The sequence below is a fragment of the Setaria italica genome, chromosome VIII, assembly GCF_000263155.2.
Source record: "Setaria italica strain Yugu1 chromosome VIII, Setaria_italica_v2.0, whole genome shotgun sequence".
In the NCBI taxonomy this organism is placed as follows: Eukaryota; Viridiplantae; Streptophyta; class Magnoliopsida; order Poales; family Poaceae; genus Setaria; species Setaria italica.
This window is the reverse complement of record NC_028457.1, coordinates 35,250,587-35,263,515: the sequence shown is the minus strand read 5'-3', so window position 1 is coordinate 35,263,515 and position 12,929 is coordinate 35,250,587. Positions and strand designations below refer to the sequence as shown.

General features: G+C 42.3%; 1 protein-coding gene across 5 annotated transcripts; it reads left to right on the top strand.

The window, feature by feature from the left end:
* The first annotated feature begins 1,461 nt into the window (after window positions 1-1,461).
* On the top strand, window positions 1,462-6,329 carry LOC101754700. Of its 5 annotated transcripts, none has more exons than XM_022829379.1 (15): window positions 1,462-1,554; window positions 1,653-1,754; window positions 1,847-1,971; window positions 2,160-2,318; window positions 2,468-2,640; window positions 3,304-3,347; window positions 3,698-3,778; window positions 3,862-3,990; window positions 4,073-4,197; window positions 4,271-4,534; window positions 4,839-4,972; window positions 5,056-5,136; window positions 5,221-5,402; window positions 5,725-5,828; window positions 5,941-6,329. In XM_022829379.1, exons 1-15 carry the CDS (start codon window positions 1,470-1,472, stop codon window positions 6,064-6,066), a joined length of 1,914 nt encoding a protein of 637 aa, XP_022685114.1. In that variant the 5' UTR covers window positions 1,462-1,469; the 3' UTR covers window positions 6,067-6,329. The 5 variants fall into 5 exon arrangements, with proteins under 5 accessions (XP_022685114.1, XP_022685113.1, XP_022685112.1 ...); XM_022829378.1 differs by having other exon boundaries at window positions 2,052-2,318; window positions 5,056-5,135; window positions 5,307-5,402; XM_022829377.1 differs by having other exon boundaries at window positions 2,052-2,318.
* Window positions 6,330-12,929: the final 6,600 nt, after the last annotated feature.

The window sequence follows — 12,929 nt, the reverse complement described above, 5'->3', positions numbered from 1 at the left end:
TGCCCATCGGGTTTCATATCCGCGGGTTGCAGGTATTTTCTACCCGTTTTGCTATCTTGACTCCTGAGTGCGCCGCACCCCCAACCCCAAACCCCAATGCCGGATCGACCCTCGAGTCCGCCTCCGCGGCGGCGCGGCGCCGCTGCGCGCCGGGCGCCGGGCGCCCGCGCCCCTCGCCCCCCTCACCCTGTCTCCCGCGAGCGGCCGTCCGCGCCTGTCGCCCACGAGCGCCGCCGGCCGCTCCTCGCTCCCCTCGCCAGCGAGCGCCCTCTAAGGCCTTCTAAGGCTGGACACTAGGTACGTGCATCACCCTCATCCCTTCCCTCCCTCTCATTTGACTTCAGGCACCTTAAACCCTAGATATGATCTAAAAATTCTTGCGGTGGGAGAGGGGAATGCCGAAATCCAGTTTTGTGCCCCACCTCTTGTGGTATGAGGGTGTAGTGTGTTTTTTCTTGGTACATCCAGCTGATTACATGCATCATCTAATTGGAACTTTACTTCATCGGGTCGACTTCTTTCAACGAGATCGCTTGATTGGGTGGTACAATATTGCTGTTATAATTCTAAAAGATATTGATCTTCAAGCATACAGTGTTTCTTTAGAAACCCCCTTAAAGAATCTAGTACGATTTCTAATCAACGAGCAGCGCTACCAGAGTAACAGCAGCACATGGAATTCTGAAAAAATATCACCAACTTATCTTAAAGTATAACATGGAATATTGTGCAGTTTCAGATTAGTTCCATAGTGTTCCTTTTTTTAATTATGAAGAACTTGACTGCTGCTTTGGTGCCTTTTGTATGCCTGGTCTAGACTGACTAAGTGGTAGAAGAGAACATGTCACATACCTTCCAATTGGAAGGTGAAGCTAGGTTTGACTAGTCACTACCTTAACCTGCACCCCAAAAAAAATACGAGGCTTAATTGAGCTCTTTTCTTTCAGTTGTGTTTGTGGTAACAGCCTTTGCTCCAAGATGATAACATAAATGTATGTTTGGGGAACATACTTGGCACTTGAAATACAGTTGGACACAACCTAAGGAATAGGCTTATACATCAGGTGTGACATTGCACTGTCCTTGTCATGTCAGCACTCCATGCTATAGCTGATAGTTGAGTTGAGCTAACAGTGGCAGAACTTCATGTCACACGCACAGTTTTTGCAAACTCCATAAGACATATACAGTAACAACTAGCTAATATTTATGAACAATCAATCTATCTACTTGTTGGCCATGCGCAATTTAGATGCAAGCTCTGCTACTGCTAAGAAATTATGCTTTTTGGCTACCTTCTTGGTGTTTCAGGCAACCAAGGATCAGCAACCCTGACATAATGCCATTATTCGCGTTCCTGATTAGTTGCTCGGTTATAGTTTTATATTGTTGCTTCACTGCTTATGACCCCACATTTTGCCCCTTTGTTTTTATTTCTAAAAGAAAGTTCTGCTTCAGGCTTAAAAAATATGCGGAAAGCTAAGAGGGGCGGTGGTGATCTCCCTAGAAGCTTTCATAAGAATAGTAGAGCCTTCAAGAATGAGTGGATCTCAGGTCTGCTAGATCTTTTCCTCTTTTCTGCTACACCCCCGGCGTTTTCACAGTTTATATGATTATTCACAGCTGCTTTATGTTTTATTTTCTTCAACTAGGTGACCTCCTTTGGGACTCTAAGCAAGATGTTTGGACTGGGCTCAGTGATGGGCTGAAATCATATTTGTCTAAAAGTGTTGCTTCTATTATTTTGTTCAATGGTGATTACATACACTTAGTCTTCTCAGTTTTCTAACAAGTATATATTGAAATGCCACCAGTTATAAATGATTTAACTTGCGATCTTCTGTAGGAGACAGAATCTTATTTTCATGCTCAGGCATAGCTATGGAACACCAGTTTTTTACAAAGTTTTTGACTACTGCAACTCTGGTTAGAGCTCTTAATGCTACGACCAAACACCATGATGACTTAAAGGTTGGTGCTGACAGTCATCCTTTACTAATTTGTTTACTTCTGATCATTGTGTGCTCATTTCTTGCTTTGTCATTTTTTAGATTCAAGTGCGCCTTGACGGCACCAAACTGTATGATGGGTATATGGCTGAATATGATTTGGATAATGACTTTGCTGTTGTTGAAGTCTATAATGTCCGTGATGTTCAGGTTGGATCTTTCCAAAGTGCACTGGAAAGTCTGCCCCATGGTGAGGTATTAGCTGTAGGGCGTGACACCTCTGGCGAAATAATGGTCGAGACTGTGGAGTTGAATGGCGATTCAAGGGTATCTGAGGGTGATAGAGATCTTTATTGTAAAATCTCAAAGGTACACTTGCATGATGATATGAGCATTTCATTCTATTTTTCTGTTATGCATGGAGGCAACAAAAATGATTTCTTGTTTATATTTAACTCTTGTTCTGTACAACTTCATTTTGTTCAAATGTAACCCGTGTTGCTTGTTTTATTTATTAGCCTTGGGAAGGTGGGCCGCTTCTTTCTGTTGATGGGGATATGGTTGGCATGAACCTTTTTTTGACCAATAGAAGAGCCATTTTTCTACCATGGGGCACAACTCTCAAGCATTACTTGACATTCGTGCAAAAGAAGACTGGTCTTGCACAATCAAAAAAAATGAAGGTTCACAGGTATGTCTATTTAATGCATGCCGTTTATTAGTTTACCTACTCTGTTCTACCTTAGCTCTTCTCCTAAAAGAGCTTATAAGGTAAGCCCTTTTGCGTGCCAAACAACATATGTATGCAATAATCTAGATCATTTGCTGCCAATGTACAAAATAGCGGGCTATGAGATTTAGCGTAGAGCTGTGCTTAACCGCTATAGCTCCGCTATAGCCCGCTAATTAGTACAACACTGTTGTAGCGGCAGTTAGCATCAAACGCTATAGCGCCGCTATAGCCTCGCTATAGCCCGCTATTTCGTACATTGTTTGCTGCTATTCCTTAGCCTATGCCTATTTGCCATCTGCGCTTTGCAGTCCTCAGTGTTTACCAATCAAAATATTTACTGACCTCTGGCATGTATCACAGATTCACAGTTGTCCTGTACTATGTTTGTCTTATTTCTTGTGCCAATGTTGAAAACTGTATGTTAATCTTGTTGGAAAGTGCATTATGATCATGTTTTCATGAAACATTTTCCTCCGCACGACTTCTCCTCGTTTCTCTGTCTTGTTCCTTGCCTATGATTCTACCCACATAGTTTCTGGCACCATTTTGCGTATAAGTGCACTGGTTTGATCCATTTTACTTTTTGATTAGTAGTCAACTAGTCATTTTTATGTTCTGCAGGCCTGGAGCATCCATAGGTGAGAAATCTAACAGCCATCCAGAAGGTGAGCACACAGGCACTCCTCAAAACTGCTTAACATCGTATTATTATGCAAATTGTTGCAGTTTGTAATGTACCTATTTAGAAGCAGTGCAAGTTTAGCGTTTACATTTGTACATCAACTAGTCCGGCCCTTTCACTTGTACTCTCATATTGTTGGATCTTATTAGTTAACATATGTACACTATGGGTATGTTCATGCACGCTGACTTCTAATGCTAATTGTTGCTCAGGCTGTTATCATGATATAACTAATGTTACATGCTATTGTTATGCGCAGAGTTTATGCGAATTTACTTTCTGTGTATAGTATTAGTATATGTCAGTGCTGATCACTTGACCTTGTTGCACCAGTACATGGAGATTTTCTTAACCAGGAACAGTTAGATCTAGACTCCATGGGTTACCCTAAGTTACCATCCTCCATGTTAGGAGGTGAGTCAGTGCTTCTAAAATTTGCTGATCTTTTACAGCTCTCATGTACCACTAACAACTTATTGTACAATGTATTTATCCAGCTGGCATGATCTTGGTTAATTCTTTTGAAGACCCTTTTGGCGACATACATGGTGAAGGTGTCTGGAGAAAATTCAGCAAAAGGGCTTCTATCCTAAATCGCAATGTTGTCGCACTGGCTTCATTCAATGGTGAGTTTACAACAATGTGACATTTACTATTTCATCTCTGTTTCAATTACAACTAGTAGGTAACCAGAATCATGGCATGCAGGAGAAAAAAGGTTTTTTGCATGCACAGGTTTTTTTATTGAATGGAATGGATCTAAGATGATTTTGACATCAGCGAGCTTGGTTAGAGATTCTGGCGATGAGAACAAGATTGATGAAAACTTGAGGGTTGGTGTTCATTGTTTTGTGTCTGATGTTCTTCTAAGGTGTTGTTTAAGTCTGATCACTGTATTATTTGCAGATTGAAGTGTTGCTTAACAACCAATGCAAAGAAGCGAAGTTAGAGCATTGCAATCTACATTACAACATTGCTCTAGTCAGTGTCAAGTACCGTGCTCTTCGTCCATTAAATACGAGCTTTGATTGGGAGTCAAGTTCTAGAGTAGCGGCTGTAGGGCGTTGCTTCAAATCAGGCACATTAATGGCTACTAGTGGTCGTCTAGTTCCTTGGTCAGGCACACTTGACTGTGAGTTCCTCACACGTTCCACATGTAAAATCACTAAGGTAATAACTCTGTTTTCTTCTATTAGGTGTAATTTGACTGTCTAAAAGAGAGCTTTGACTGTAAATTCCCGTCATTATTTTGCTTACAATTAAAATATAGTCATGGTAAAGTACTTTGGAATATGAATCTAACGGTATCATTTGATGAAACCTAGATAATATTGGATTAATCAATTGTCAAAGCTTGAAATTGGACAGACTCTGCTTTGTGTTTCTGAACAAAGGAAGCATATAGTTGCATTGGAATGAATTAGCTAGCAATGTTTTGAATAGAAATCACAACTTATTTATGTTAACTTGCTAGGCTGGGATTGGAGGCCCTCTTGTTAATCTTGATGGCTATGTTGTTGGCATGAACTTCTATGACACAAGAATTGGAACTCCTTTCCTGTTATGGGAAGTGATCTGCAAGATTCTAGCATCGTTTGAGACAAAAAGGTATTAGCATTGTTCATGTCAGTATTCTAGCATTGTTCTTTTTTGGAGCATTTTAAGAAGCTTGCTGAAGCATAATCTGACAGTGAATCTGGTGGTGATATTGGCAATGCCTCTGGTGCGTGTTTCTGGAAAATGCCAAGAGATGTCAAAAATAAGGTTAACAGGTTGGTATTCCGATCCATGTTGGTATTTATTAGGCTGAAGTTAAGTTTTGGATGTATAAATTATTTCATTGAAATGAATTGCAGGTGGCCTGTGCCCAAGCCACGCTGGTGCCGTCCTGAAGATGTTGAATCTGGAGATGATGATAAGTTAGCTTTTGATCATTTTGGCCGGCTTCAATACAGTTACCATTTGGGACGGAAAGTCAAGCTCCTTGATCTCACAATCCCCATATCGGTTCCGATTATTGAAGCTAAATCCACTGATGGTTAGTAATTTGTCTTCATGAACCTTTTGCCAACAATCCTGTTGACTGTTGTGCTGACTGGTGTCTCTCCCTGATCCAGTATTGCAGCTATCATATTCATCTGCTTATGTTAGTTGACTCCGTCCAGCAAATTTTCCAGCATTTTTCATATGCAGTGCTTTACCCCCACTTATTTTTGATATGCAGTCATTTCATAGTTTAGGACCTAAATCTGACAAACATTTTCTTATTATTAATGGTTCTTTTTCTAGATGTGCATGTATCGTAAACCTGGTTGGTCAACCTGATATACCCTTTTAATTGACAATTTCATTTGTTACAGAGCCTGGAGTTGATCCTTTTGCAGAAAGAAAGCAAAAGAAGAAGCGGGTAGAAAAGCAAGGAAAAAACAGAGTAGAGAACTCTGAACAGCTTGATGTTGGCAAGGCAAGTTCCAGGATTCAATGGAGTACATTAAATTGTGTTTTGCCCACCATCACTGGCACTGCTTGTTCTGTTTCAGTGAGCTAACAGCATCTGTGAACATTTTTGTAAGCAGGCAATCACAATGTACAAGGTGAAGAAGGAAAAGCAAAGAAGGAAAGATAGAGAGATGTCCTCGAAATCTGATAAGCTCAAGCCCCAGAAGAAATCTTTCAAGAAATCATCTAAGAAAAAGGCTTAGGTCACATCTTTCTTGTGACTTGTTTTTGGAGGTGACCACAGTTTTGAAGGCTCAAGGAGACATGTTGCATCTTGCTATTGTATTTGTCCGGTTTTAATCTATGGGAGAAATATTGTTGTTCCTTTTACTGGTTATGAGTTTTGACATAGGCCTGAATGATGATATAACAAGATCACAAATCTCTGTTATGCTGCCCTGCTATGTGCGTATTATATTTTCAAATTTTGTTTGGATGTGGTTTGCAAGTCATCTGTATTGATTCCTGAAACCCATTCCAAAGGATGTCCTGGCAATGGACAAACTGTTTTGTGTGATTGGTTCTCCAGTGACAATCTGATGCTTGGTTCTCAAGTGCCAATCTGAATCATCGGATAACCTGATCCATGTGTCATCGTTTGCAGTTGTATTGATATGTTTTGCTCACCCAGCAGCATTAGTGTTGTTGAAATTTGAATGGCTTGGCAAATGGCAACCATAACAGCCTCACGTGATCTGTCTGAAGTATAGATCATCTACGATCTCTAATTTTGTATGTGATTGCCTTTAATATAAATTTACGTGCGATTGCAATAAATTTGGTAATCAACAATTTTAGTTTCTATAGATAAAAAAAAAGTAATCAAATTTCTAAGATAGAGGAAGGCTTGCCGTTTGTGACAATGAATAAAATGTTAGGAGACCACCAAATGCAAATTAAGACGATGAGCACCTTGACGCCGAGCTTACTGATATGTGACGAGAGGCCCACCCTGGAGTGGCCTCGCATTTTCACAGGTCTGGAAGGCTGTTGGGCTCAGGCCTTGTTGCCCTCAAATCCGTCTGTTGCACCCGGATTTTTTTTTATTTTCAGATTTTTACAATATAATTGTTGTGACAAAAAATTGCAAATTTATACATATATAGCCATTCAATACCTTACAGCCATTTGAATTTGTGGTATGTTCCTTCTCTACGCAGCGCATCTTTTAAAATTCATAACTTTTTTATATTAACTCGGATGAAAATAAAATTCATATGAAGATGATAGAGTTTGACGAGATCTACAACTCTTCGGTTCACAACTTTGTTTAGATGAGATCACAAGTCTGATATGATCCCAAGAATGAAATCCACTCAGCTAGTTAACTTTGTTTTGAAAAAGCAGCAAACGGATCCATCGATCCCTGTTTCCCTCATCATTCTGCATGGTGCGTAGTTGGCGAATAATGTGAATTTTTTTTATCTTTGTTATCTTTATTTTTATAAAAACCAGAGAAAATATATTATTGCAGTAGCACACTTATAAAGAGGCTCTCCAAAGAGGAGCCAGTTACAGATTGGACCCAAACAAGATAGGCCACAAAGTATGGAAGCAAACCGACAACGTCGCCGCTGAGGCTGCCAAGAAGCTCGCCGGCGAGGGCCACCGGAGGCGTCAGCCTCACCATGGACCTATGAAGACGCTTGGGGCCGATGTGAAGAGTCCTCACAAGGAGGATTGAAGTGGATGAAGAAGCCGTCAGTGAAGAACGTTGCCGGCGACCCAAAGACGAGGATGAAGACAACACCGATGGGAAGGAGACAACTTAATCAGAGTCGTGGAAGGCTCATAGCACAACGGGCAATGGAGGCCCGCAAGGACCAGAAGAGGGAGACACACAAGTCTCTGCAATAGGAGGTTGGGCAATGCGGAGGCATGACCGAAGCTACTCGGAAGCAACGGAGACACCGACGGACTGAGGGAGACCTGATCTGAAGTGCAAACAGATGAAATTGCCTAAGAAGCCAAAGGATCGAACGAATCCACCTAGGCTCTGGCATGATTTTAGGTGATAGGGACGAGTTCCACCAAGAACACGGTGGAGACAAACAGATTGGGCTAGCGGGGTAGGGAATTTATTTTACTCCGTACCTGAGCAGCTCCAACAAAAGAAGCACCAGCGGGGACCTCACCGGCGAAGGTGAGTGAAAGTGCACATGACCTCCCGAAGTGGGTTTTGTGTGATTGATGACAAAATGCTTGAAAACCTAATGTTTTATCAAGTGATGGACATGCGTTAATCCAAGCATGACGATCATGGTGATTGGAAGCCTCCAAAAAGGAAGATAAAGGACTCTTCAAAAGAGGCTTTTCTAAAATTTCGTTTTAGAACCTCTTCTGATATAGCACTGATTGTTTTTATCCTTACGAGATAGGTGATTCTTCAGGCTAACCTCACAACAGGAAGGTGATTAGTTTAGAAGGATCATACATTCAAGCAAACCCTAAAGTTGATTATTCACAGTAAGTTTGGAAGTAGCAAGCAGAAACCTGCTATTGTTTTTGTTAGAAAAAAAACTGCTACTGTTTCATGCTTTCGTCATTGGTTTTGCTTGCAGTTGTTTTTCACAAACTGATCGAAGAACATATGAGTGAGATTCATGAACCAACGAACTTTCTTTGCACAGTATGTTTCCATATAGTGGTCCTCTGCTTCGTAGAGTCGTAGCTGAACATCGTAAGGAATCCACTACAGTTCTCGCCTGTACTGTACACTGGTTCAATGGCGGTTGCAACAACGTGGAAGCTTGTCAGTGGTGTTTTCCTGATGCCGCTCATTTGCAATTTTGTTACGCAGTCACCTGGTATGTGCATAACAAAAATCTCTCAGCACTGGTGTCTCTCTTCATATCTCAGATTCTTATGCACGCAAGGGTAAAAAAAAGCTTGCTTTGTCTCATTTATGTAATCTACATATTCCCTAATTTGCACACCAAATGGATTGATGCATATAAATACTAAAAATACAAGGTTTTTTTTATCTTGCCCCTACTTTGAAGTGCAATTGTGTTTTTACCCTTATATTTTTAATTTTGTGATTTTGCCCTCAACTATTCACAACTGCACTCTAATAGTTAACGATTTTCTCAAGGGAAGCTCATGCCTCATTCTAAAATTATCAATATCTATAATTTTATTTTTTTTCTAGAATACGCAGGAGAGCTGCGCATCATTCAATTAAGAGGAAGTTAATACAAAGTTTGTACAACGCGGGCCGTTAACCGGGCACTCACACACGGTATTGGAAATAGACAGGGATTACATATGCTAAAGGGGGCGTCTAGGAGCCGAATTTAAGACATAAGAGTCGTAACGCTAGCTAGAGGTCAGGGGGCTTCCAACCAAAGGCTTCCATGTTTCGGGCACCACTCTGAGTCCAAAGCGGCGCTTCTTCGGCAATGAGCAGCAGGAGTTGTTGCGGCGTTCTAGCAACGGTAGTGGCAAAGGCCCGGCCGTTCCTTTCTTTCCATAACCGCCAGCAGACCAGCATGACAGTAGAATCTAGGCCTTTAGCTTTGACGCTGGTCATATTGGCACGAATAGAGAGCCACCAATCGATCAAGTTGGAATCCGCGGAGAGGTTCAGTAGTTGGTTGTTAGTTCTTTGTCCAACCTGAAGCCACACCTGACGGGCATAGGCGCAGTGACTGAATAGGTGATCCACCGTTTCAGCAGCTTGGCCACAGAGATTGCACTCGTCAGTGACCTGCAACCCATGTCGTTTGCGCCTTGCGGCGGTCCAGATCCTACCCTTGGCCACGAGGCAAATGAAGAACTTGACTTTCAAAGGTGCCCAAGCGCGCCACACGGTCCTGAAGATCGGCGAAACAGTGGAGCCGTGGAAGAACATATGGTATGCCGATCGGGCGGAGTATGACCCACAGGTTTCCCAACGCTAGGAGATGACATCCTCGATGCCGATCTGCAAATGGACAGTGGCAACCACATGCCAAAGTTGGATGTACTGCATGAGGCCGCTGACTGTAGCTCGTCCGACAATGTCGCGAATCCACACCTTGTTTGTCAGGGCAGCCGCTACGGTTCTGGTTCTTCTTATTTTGGGCTTAACCATATCACAAAGGTCTGGTGCGAGGAAGCACGGTGAGGAGTCCCCCAGCCAGTTGTCCTCCCAGAAGAGAGCTGCGTTACCATCCCCTAGTTGAACCAGGATCGATGCTTGGAAGACACTGCGTATGTTCTTGTCCCTGTCGAAATCGGTGCTTAATTGGATCCACGGGCGCTGTGTATCCATTCTTTTTAGCCACATCCAGCGAAGCTGAAGAGCTTGAGAGGAGAGCTTGAGGTCCGGAATCCCCAGGCCCCCAAACCTACATGGCCTGCATGCAGTTGGCCAGGAGATGGCACAGAGCCTCCCCCAGCTTTGGTCTTCCCTGCCCAGAGGAAACCCTTTCTACTCTTGTCGATATCTATAATCTTATATCCGTATGGTAATATCTCAGTTTATAGTACCAGTGGTGGATCCAGAACTTGAATCCACCTATGGCGGATTGTGACTACAAATTATTGTAAGAAGCATACACAGAACAAGACGCAATGAAATGATTAAAAGTAGACATGGTGTCATACAAGATTTACCACGTGAATGACCCCTCAGATAATTGAAAATATGAAATCAATCATTAAAAGAAAAGGGCAAATATGGAGGAGAAACACTATAGGCCTTGTGCCTCATAACTGATTAAAAAAATGCTGAACAAAGTTAATGAATTTAGCGTGAACAATAATTTAGAAAAGGAAGGCATATTTTTATTTTCAGATTTATTTATATGAATTTAACGATCTCAGAATTCTATCATAATTCTGCTGCATGGCGCTGGCCGCAACTGATTTTTGTACTTATGAGAAGTGAAGTTGCATTGATGTGTTAGAAAAGTAGGTGTGCTTCTACTGAAAATTTACCTGCAATCGATACGTAGCTAATCATGATGATGCTCTACAGAAAATTGGTGGCATCTATAAAATAGTAGTATAGAGCAACATTCAATCTCAGATGGAATGTTAATATAGGAAAATTGGTGGCATCTATAAAACAGAGAAGTATAGAGAAACATTCGAGCTCGGATGAAATCTGATATACTATAATGTTGATGAAAGTAATATGTATCTCTTACTTTCGTTACTTTATTTCCAAACTCTGAACCAAACAGCACCAAAGTTTACATTAATGTTACCGCTCCAAAGTTTGAACCAAACAGCACCTTGCTTTAGGTGCAATTGAGAACCCTTTTGCTACTGACTGGGAGTACGCTACAACTACTTCCCATGACACAAACCACTATCTATTTCCAAACTCCGTGTCATGATGAACCAGTGTATCGAACAGGCCACTGGTCACGAATATATAGCCAGGTTCGTTCTAAAAGTAGTTTTCCCGATGCCACTTATTCCAGAACTGAATGCCTCTCATCCCTTGGCATGATCGCTGAACATATCTCTGTTTCTCTTATGCGGTGGTTAAGAAGCAGAAGGGGAACAGAGAGTCTTGACAGTGACTTGAAGCAGTTTGCTCTTAATGCCTTGAGGTGAGGCCCAAATCTCCTCCTTCGGCGAGCTGCTATATGTGAGAAGAAAGATGGACAATGTCTGTCTGAGTGGGTGACATATGGTCAATGAAACAGTTTCCTTCAATAAAGGGGAGGACATGTACGAGATAGTTAACAGAAAATAGGAATTGAAGAGCGATGAAATTAGTTACTCATGTGACCTTGGAATTCATTGGGACAGAAGGTGCCTATTGCATATTTAAACCATGCACATTACACTTTAAATGTAATATGGTCTCAAGACATCTGCATGGTGTAGTTGATTGCAGCATTTACTTTCACCTTGGAGCAATAATCCTGATTCTAAACAATATGCAATCCAACGCTGCAGCATGACCAAAAATGGATTGGACAACCTTCCCTGCATCTCGATGTGGCCATGCATGCATTCTGCATCAAGACATTTTTGCAACGATGTATCTTGATTGGTAGTAGCGCCATGCCACGATGAGCTAGAGACAATGTTGAATTTCCATGTTCAGTAATCATCTTGACCTCAATGCTGAGCAACGTAACTGCTCAAAGTAATGGTGCATTGGTGTAGTGTTTGTCCCAGTTGCTAGACACTATCTCAAAGGATTTCCCCTAACGCCGCTTATTCCTACAGCTATGTTTCTTGCCAGAGTGTACCACTAGCAGCAGTCTCTTTGGAGTTTCGACCCCGGCGGAAGCTCCCAGTTGAAGTGGTAGATAATTAAGGTTGGCCAGAATGATTTCGAAAGTGGCCTTGGTGAAGGTTTCAGTACCCACACTCATGTATACTACCCATATACACCACAGGTGAAGGTTTCAGTAGTATATAATTAATCTTGACCGCCGGATGTTTTTATACTAGTCATTTTCGAACACAAGTATAGTTTAGTATTATGTATCGTAAAAGAGGTCAAACAATATGTTATAAAATCTTATTTGTGAAAGCTCAAGACAAGCACAGGGGATAAATTCCAGAATAGATAAGAACGGAAATTTAAAAAGGGTAAAATTTGTTGATGCATGGAAACGTATAGAATGCTTATTACTCAATCGACCCACATCTCTTTTTTCTAGGAAACCAAGCTCTCATTACTACTCTACGGTGGAACATCAAACCAAGGCACTTATTCTTGTACATAGCAGCTGAGCTCACTACGGAAACATGCAAGATGCCGAGTGCCAGGGGTACTCGGCGAAGCCCCAAAAACACTCGGCAAAGCGTTCGGCAAACGACACACGGCAAAAATCTTGATGGCAAACACTGGTTCGCCGAGTGTTTTGTGTCGGGCACTCGACAAAGACTTTGCCGAGTGCCCAGAAAACACTCGGCGAACAATTATTGAAAAAATAAAAAAAAAATCATACTCCGCCACCTGCTCCGCCGCCGCCGCCACCGCCACCATCCTCTCCTCTTCTCTTCAGGCCCCGGCGCCGGCGGATCCGGTGGAGGGGACGGGTGGGCGGCGGATCCGGGGGCCGGGCGCCGGGGGGGCGGCGGCGGATCCGGGGGCGCCGTGCGCCGGGCG

Coding starts and splice junctions, on each gene's coding strand:
- LOC101754700 (XM_022829377.1), top strand. CDS start 1,470: ATGCGGAAAGCTAAGAGGGGCGGTGGTGATCTCCCTAGAAGCTTTCAT. Junction 4,535..4,838: donor CCACATGTAAAATCACTAAG/GTAATAACTCTG, acceptor TTAACTTGCTAG/GCTGGGATTGGAGGCCCTCT. Junction 4,973..5,055: donor GCATCGTTTGAGACAAAAAG/GTATTAGCATTG, acceptor ATAATCTGACAG/TGAATCTGGTGGTGATATTG.